Source organism: Centropristis striata, chromosome 17 (assembly GCF_030273125.1).
Source record: "Centropristis striata isolate RG_2023a ecotype Rhode Island chromosome 17, C.striata_1.0, whole genome shotgun sequence".
Classification (NCBI taxonomy): domain Eukaryota; kingdom Metazoa; phylum Chordata; class Actinopteri; order Perciformes; family Serranidae; genus Centropristis; species Centropristis striata.
The window spans coordinates 34,143,556-34,151,836 of NC_081533.1; the positions used below are offsets into that span (position 1 = coordinate 34,143,556).

Genomic DNA, 8,281 nt, shown 5'->3' on the forward strand with positions numbered 1-8,281 from the left:
TGACAGAGAGACTCTGTTGTTAACATGAGCGTGACTTTAATGTTTCTGAATAATTCAAAGAAGCAACCCAGAGCTCCAACAACAACATGACTCCACTACAGAGGAAACAGAGGAAAGAACAGTGAGAGGAGGAAGAGGAGGAGATGTGTCTCCAGATGGAGGAGAGAAAGATAGGAAGCAGACTAAAAGTTAATATGCGCCACTGGTTTTCTAAGTAGGACATGAACTCCCACCAGGGCTGCAGATATGACAACAGAGCGGACCAAGAGTGTTCATGATGTGACGCCCCCTGGCAGCTGAATACTGCTACTGCTTTCATTAATGGCCTCTTACAAAAGTGCATGGACCAGAGTGGAGAGGACGGAAAAGAAAAGGAAAACAATGAACAGTGAAATAAAAGAAAGACGGGAACAGAAACTCAAAGACAGAAAAGAAAGAAAGACAAAAAATGTCTAGACAGAAAGGAAATGCGTGGAAGGAAAGAAAAGTGCAGGAAAAGAAAGGAAAGGACATTAAAACAAAGCAAAAATGTTAACCCTTTGATGCACAACATGGGTCTAAAGTGACCCGACTGAGTTTTTAATTTTCTATATCTTTGCAATAAATTAATTTCATCATTCAGTATTCCAGGTTTTCCTAAATCAACTTGTTTTAGATCATCATACATCCTCATTTTTTGTTTTCATTTCTTACTTTTTGAATAAAAACCCTTTTTGTATCACTACGCTTCAAATGCACAACATGGGTCAAAAATGTCATTATGGGGTATTGTGTGTATAACTTTAAGGAAAAAAATTATTTAATCAATTTTGGGATAAGGCTGAAATATAAAAAAAATGGAAAAAGTAAAGTGCTGTGAATACCTTCAAGATACACTGTATGTGTGACAAAATTATACATAAACATGTTAAATAGATTAAATATATGAGTGTGGAAAGTAACTATTTGAAACAAATTACTATTATTATGGTATTAGGTAATTTCATTGTAAATCAAATTTGTATGAATGAGTCATTTTTGACCCATGGTGTGGATTAGAAGGGTTGTCCATATGTTGTGCATCAAAGGGTTAAAGACCATAAAAGACAAAGGAAAAGACAGAAAAAGAAAAGAGGAAAGTGGACAATTAAAAGGAAAGGAAAAGACAAGAAAAGAAAAAATAAAATACATGAAAGTAAAAGAAAAAGGCAGGAAAAGAAAGGAAAGGACATTAAAACAAAGCAAAAATGTTAAAGACCAGAAAAGACAAAGGAAGGGATGGAAAAGAAAAGAGGAAAGAGGAAAGAGGAAAAAAATAATTGGAAAGGAAAAGACAAGAAAAAAAAGAAAGGAAATTAAAAGACGGAAAAGAAAAGATGCAGAAGAAAAAAGTATAGGAAAGAAAAAGACAAAAGACAAAGGAGAGGCAAAGGAAGACAAAGGAAAGCAAAAATGTAAAATATGAGAAAAGAAAAAGGAAAATATGGAAAAGGAACTGACAAAAGAAAAAGGCAAAAATAAAAGGAAAAGACATGAACCAAAAAGAAAAGATGGGAAATGAAAAATAATAGGAAAGAAAAATGCATTAAAGGAAAAGACATATCAGGAAAAGGAAATGTAAAAAACGAAATAAAGAAAGAGACACAAAAGGAAAGGAAAACAACGGAAAGAGATGAAAAAGGAAAAGAGAAAATAAAAGAAAGGCAAATAGTGACGGAATAGGAAGGAGCATGGAGGAGGTAAAGTGCTTCCCATCAGAGGAATTTGCAGAAAACAATCCAGCTATTTCTCACTTACACACACACACACACAGCGCTCTGGTTCTTCCCGAGTGCTTGAGTGGTTTGTGCAGCGTTTCATAAAAAAGGAAGTGGATGAAATATTTACCAGCAGTGAAGAGTAGAGAGCTTCTGTCGTCTCCACTCCGCCTCAAAAACTCAGTACACAGAAAGTTTTTTAAAAATAGCTACTTTTATGTTATTAATTATAACTCCCCTGCTGAAACTCTGTGTCATGCTGCTGTCACATGGCAACATGGTCTCACAGGAATCCGTGAAATAGCCACGGATTCGCTTAACTCAAAATCCGTGGAATAGCCACGGAATCACTCAAATTTCCGTGAAACTGACACGGATTTCGCTACAATGCAAGTTAATGACAGTCATATCCCGTGGCTATTCCAACAAACAAAGTGATTATGTGCATTCACTGAGTGAATATTTAGAAAATAAAACATATATTTCTCGCTAGAAATGTGATCAAAATCCATTTTTATGCAGAAACAAAGTCAAAATATTGATTTTTTCACTAAAAATGAGAGAACTGTCCGCCATGTTTTTTGTTCTGACCGCCGGGACCTTGAAAGTCACATGACTTGGAACAAACCAATAGGAACAAATATCCATGGAATAGCCACGGGATATGACAAAATGATAGAACTGGATGGAACCCTCTTATATGTTATATTTGCAACCTTTGTTCACATTTGCAACATTTCCAATTCTTTATTGAGCATGATAGTGTTTTGAAAGTAAAATAAAAAGATTCAAAATCACATTTTATGTTGGACTAAAGGACTAAAAAAGACACTAAATGACACAAAAAAGGCTTAAAAAGACAGAAAATGACTAAAAAAAGACACAAAATTACCAAAAAAAGACACAAAATGATGAAAAAAAGACAAAAAATGACCAAAAAACGTCACGAAATGACCAAAAATGACCAAAAAAGAAACAAATGAGACATTGCATTGTAGCAAAATCCGTGTCAGTTTCACGGGAATTTGAGTGATTCCATGGCTATTCCACGGTTTTTGAGTTAAGCAAATCCGTGGCTATTTCACGGATTCCTGTGAGACCAGGTTCCACATGGAAAACCCTCATTCAAACGCTTTTTAGTTAAAGTGAATAAATGCATCTGTGGTGTTGACAAACATTTTCCACATTTAATCTTTTAAAAAACAGAAAGAATTTGGAGAGCGCAGAACTCCACTAAGGCCAGAAGTAAGAAATAATTTGTGCATCTGCCTCCTGATTATTATATATCAAACAATTAATATTCAATGGGTTCTTCTGTGGGCCGCTAGTGCCATACCATTCTTCCTTACAGTCAGAATAATGTCTCAGTGTTCCGAAAACCCATTATTGCAAACATGAAAATATTATATAATATATATAATGTATACCATGCATGGTGTGTTCACTGGTGTGTAAAAAGGATGGGTTAAATGCAAAGTTTTAATTTCTCCATTGTGGGACTAATAAGGGGATCTTAAAATGATATCTCCAGCCTTAATGACGGAGCATTCTAAAAATATATTATAAAACCACTGACCTAGGTTTAGAGCAAAAAACTTCCTTGTAAGGTGTTATAAAAGTTAAAACAGTAAGGGCGACGTGACTACTGGAAGTGACAAAAACATGATGCACAAGACATGAAACATGAAAGTTAATTGTTTACTTTTGCTTTCACACTGGACACAAACCCGTTCTCCTGGTAAAAGTCGGCCACTGTTTGACGCATCCATGTCCCATCCCACCGTGAGTCCGTCATTTATACTCTGCATTGTTGTTATTCATAATTTCTGCGGCCGCTAGATGACGGTGGACAGTCGGTACAGTCCAGACAGACTGTACAAATAGGCTTCTGGTCCAAATTGACAATTTTTATACCTTTACGTTAGGGTCGGGCCGGTGTAAGACTTTTCAAACCGGTTTGATTTGGAGTCAAACACCAGACTGGACCGGTTGCCGCCCCTTACTTGACTCATCAGCTGCTTGAGAGTGCATCGACTCCAGTCAACTTGGTGGCGGTGACGCACCTTCAAACTTGTTTGCCAACCGCCAATAAACAGAGGAAGAAACAGAACAGAAAGTTGGTGCAGTTTTAGTTTTCTTTGATTCAATCTCTGCCATGTCTCATATTGTGACTCCACAAAACACATTTACTTTATAGTAAACAACACAACATGCGCTATGTGCACTGTCCCCCCGCCCCATCTCTACTAAAGTTTGATATCCTTCGTGTTGCTGGCCTTGGCTTGGCAGTAGATGGCCTGTCAGACACTAGTGGCTTAGTTAGTGTGTAAAGAAACATAATATTGTGTTAAATACATTGTCATATTGCTTAATACTTATGCAATACCAGTTGGTTTTAGTGCCAGGCTGGCAGACCAGACTGTCAAAACCAGAAATCGACCCAACTCTGCCAATGGGATTTTCTGAAACCAGCAGCTACCCTAAAACTTGTATGAAACTTATTTTGTGCATGAGAGTTTTATTGCTATTCTATTTGAAGTAATCAATATTGAGGACACACATGCAGGCCTATTGTGAAGAGGTAAAGGTCAACAGTTAGATGTGAACACTTGTGTTTTAAAGTCTGTTGTAAAAAGGATTGTAACGTTTTGGACAAGTCTCAGTCGGCCACAGCAGGCGCCTTCCTGCAGCATCCCAGAATCCCTCCTCTCCTCTTCTTCCTCTTCTTCATCTTGTACCCTTTGAGGCTGCTGTCGGAGCAGACAGACTTCCTCAGAGTCCGGATGTGTTTCTCCTGCTCCCGTATCTTTGACTCCAGGTGGGACTGAATCGCCGTGCCTAGGGACTCCAGGTCCACCGAGGCGCCGTACACTTCCCACGTCCTCCCCTGTTTGTCCCATGCTACTTCCTGTGGCTTCTCCGTCTCTTTCCTATCCTCTCCTTCCACACCCTCTTCCTTCTCCTTTTGCTCCCTTGCTACCCCCTCCCTTCCTTCCTCGTCATCCTCCCAGATGCTCTCAGCACTCACGTCTTGTTTTTGTCCAAGTTGTAGCTCCGAAGTGAGGGCGGGGCTCTGCTGGAAGCTGTACGTACGTAGACAGGCAGGGAGGGAACTAGCCCGGTCAGTCACAACAGAGGGAATCACCGATTGGCTGCGCAACTCGATGTCGATCTTGCAGACGTGCTGGAAAGGTGGCTGCCCGGCGGGGACGCAGCACAGTGACGGGGCTGTCGGTGAGGTCAATGCTCCTGATGAACAGTTTGGGGAGCCAATCAGGGATGAAGATGGAACTCCCGTCTGCAGGCTGGAGCTGGTGGACGCCAAGTGTTCGACCCCCTCCACTTGGATGCCCACCTCTCTTCGCTCTCCTCCCTGCAGATGAAGGATCTCAGTCGGGTCGGTCATGGTAGCTGTCTCCCTAACCGTCTTGGATCTCGCTGGATGAGTGGAAAGAGGATGGAGGGAAGATGAAGGAGAGAGAGAAGAAGAACTCCCTCGAACATCTTTTTGCTTACTCCTCTCCTGTTTTCTCTTCTCTTCCTTTTTATTCTCCACACCTGTTGCCCTTGATGACAGCATGTTGCTACTAGCGGGGATGGCATTTGTGTCTCCCAGGTGAGTTGGTTTGCTCAGCGGCGTGCCTAGTATCCTCTTATCTCCTGTCGACCCTGCATTGTCAGTCACATCTACCCCTTGCATTGCCCCCTGGGACACCACCAGTCCTACTGCAGCTCCCACTTTGGTCTCTGTCGGTTTTAAATGTTCTTCTGCTTCGGCAGCACCTGTTTTTGCCGACGTCCTGTTGATCGTGTCAAAAGTGAGACCCCGCGTTAGACTGGTAACTGCGGTAGGCTCTGGTGTGGGTCCTTGGATCATTGTCAAGGAAAGAGTTGTTCTGGTTTTTGGGCTGGAGGTGGCCAGAGGAGTCAGCAGGCCTGAAATCACAACAGAACATGGGTTAGAAAACACAACGGCCCTCATTCATCAATCACAAGTAGAAACCAGCGCATAGCAAAGCGCAGAAATCATGTTATGATAGGGTTCATGTGTGAATTACAAAACATATCTCAGCAATCACGTAAGAATGATCGATAAATATGCCATCTGAAAACAAGACTCAATATCCCATTATTAAATACGTTTTAGAGGCCTCTCCCAGAGAGTGTGTGACATCGAAAGATGCAATACGGCCAAGAAGAGGAATTTCTTAGAGGTAAAAATTGAAACGTTGACCTCGTAACAGAACCAACTGGTATGTTTTTTGAGGCTAAAAAGTGGCGAATGAAGTTGAAAAATTTAGTTTCATACGCTCCAGACATCATCTTCGAATGCCAATATAATAGTCTTATAACAACTCTCAGACTCAAACTTGCGTACGCGAGTTGAGACCAGATGTCAGATTTGATCGTAACCTCTACTCACGTCCAAATTAAAAAAAAGCCGAGCCTTGCGTAGAAATAACCGTATGCCAGCTTTTCTGCTATACAATCTTTTTGTAAATGAGGGCCACTGACTGGTAAACTATGAGCATAGTGTAGGAATTCTAGGATGTCCTTAAAATAAATGAATGGATACCTCTAAACGAGGCATCATTTATGTTGGGGCATTCAAGAATCCCTGCATTTTTGGTGCCCCGTGTGAGGTGACTTCGAGCAAATCAAGTTATATAATTTATCCTATTCAATAATTATTTTTGATAATTCTGATAGCCATCTGACCACAGTTTTGAACCATGAGATCCACACAAATGTTGCTCAGGTTCAACCTTGCATATTTCATTTCCCCATGGGAGGTTTAGCATTTATGGTAACTCCGTTTACAAAATAAATGGTGCCCAGTTGCGAGGTACCCATACATTTATTTTGGGACATCCTAGGTCCCTTCAATAGTGATACTCATAATAATAATAATAAGTTTTAAAAGATTGTTCTTGTCAATTTTCTTTTATTTGTTCAAGAAAATGCAATTTAAATAATTACCTGGAGCAGCACCAGGACTTCTCGGGGCCCCCCTGTTTGGTCCAGCCGAACTAGAACCAAGAGTTTTGCGAGGAGCAGACCCAGGACTCCTACTTGCTGAACTTGGTCTCGGAGAGAGCAGTGAGGAGGTAGACAAGTCTGCGATAGCTGACTTTGAGCTAGATCGAATTGGTCCAGGCTTAGAAGAATCTGAAGCAACTTTAGGGTCTGGACTGGGCTTGGCACTGGAGCTTGGGGCCTTGGGGTTGCTGTCTTTGGGCCCAGACAGACCAGTTCGAGAGGACATGGGAGAGACCAATCCAGTGAGCACCAGAGAAGGTTTAGAGGTGAAATGCGTTGGACCAGGTTTAGAACTGGAGAGAACATCAGAGCTGAGATTCAACTCAGAGCCTGGTTTAGAACTTGGGCTGGTTTTGTGATTGAAACTGGTTTTAGAGTCTGAAGGAGTCAGAGTTAAAGGATCTAGGTCATCCTTTGACCCCATACTAGATTTAGAATCCACATGTATCTTAAAATTGGGGCTGGTTTTGCTTGCTTTGTTTTCTGTTGCAGTTTTAGAATTAAGGCTATCTCTGGACCCCGTCCTGGACTTACAATTAGGACTGGGTTTGGTGTCTAGGCTGTCCTTTGATCCTAAACTGGTTTTGGAAGCAGAACCACTTTTAGAATCCAGGCTGTCTTTGGACCCCATTGAGGTTTTAGAATTAGGACTGGCCATGGAATCTAACCCAGCTTTAGAATCCAGACTGTCCTTTGCCCCCGTCAGGGATTTAGAATTTGAACCGGATTTGGAACTGGTTTTGGATCCAGAAACAACACTTGATTCCTTACCATCAAGATTCTCCTTGGATCCAGATGCGTCACTGTTTCTGGCCCCTTTTCTCTGTGTGGATTGTTTGGGACTAAGGGAACTCGGTTGAGGAGTCTTGGCACTAAGCAGGGACACTTCAGTCTTGTGATTTTGCATTTTTTGTACTACAGGGGGCGTCTCAGAGCTGTGCGTTTTTGAGTCATGTCTTGTGCTTGCTTGGTCTGGTTTTTGGGTTTTGGCTGTCGTTGTTGGGGTTCGATTGGCAAGTTTTGGACTAATAGTGTTTGAATCCCCTTTCTGATTGTGAATATTTGGGCTTACGGGAAGGTGTAGCGTCTTTGGTGACTGTGTCTCAATGGTAACTTCTTTTCTGGATGTTGGCATTTTTGGGCTAACTGTTATTTTGTTTGTTGTCTTTGTTGTCAGTGCAACATGTGGTTTTGGGTTTAAGACGCTTGGAGGTTCTGCTTTCTGTCCTTGCAGTTTGACTCTTTCGGTTGTTCTGGGGCTGCTCGTGATGGTTGTTGGTTCCACCTGGTTGGGTTTTGGACTTACGTGCATCTTTGGGCTGAGTGAAGGAGCACGTTTAGGGTTTGGGGATTTCAGTCTTTGATCGCCTTTGCTGTTCGCCAATGCCTCAGCTGTTGGTGAGCGAGACAAAGCTGGAATTTTGCTTTTTTGTCGCAATGGATCATCTTTGTCCTCTGGCGAGGTCGCAGGGATCGTCAGGGTGTTTGTTGACTTGCCTGTTTCT

The 8,281-nt window shown here is 41.6% G+C and overlaps 1 protein-coding gene across 1 annotated transcript; it reads right to left on the reverse strand.

Moving 5' to 3' along the window:
- Positions 1–4,151: 4,151 nt before the first annotated feature.
- gprin3a (GPRIN family member 3a) lies at positions 4,152–7,484 on the reverse strand. The gene is made up of 2 exons (XM_059354958.1): positions 6,717–7,484; positions 4,152–5,672 (listed from the first exon to the last, which is right to left on the reverse strand). Exons 1-2 carry the CDS (start codon positions 7,432–7,434, stop codon positions 4,396–4,398), a joined length of 1,995 nt encoding a protein of 664 aa, XP_059210941.1. The 5' UTR covers positions 7,435–7,484; the 3' UTR covers positions 4,152–4,395.
- Between the last annotated feature and the right edge of the window lie 797 nt (positions 7,485–8,281).

What these genes read in the sequence shown, in the direction of transcription:
- gprin3a (XM_059354958.1), bottom strand. Translation starts at nt 7,434, where the DNA reads ATGGCCAGTCCTAATTCTAAAACCTCAATGGGGTCCAAAGACAGCCTG. An exon ending in AAGTCCTGGTGCTGCTCCAG is followed by an intron (nt 5,673 to 6,716) that starts GTAATTATTTAA and finishes TTGTGATTTCAG; the next exon opens with GCCTGCTGACTCCTCTGGCC.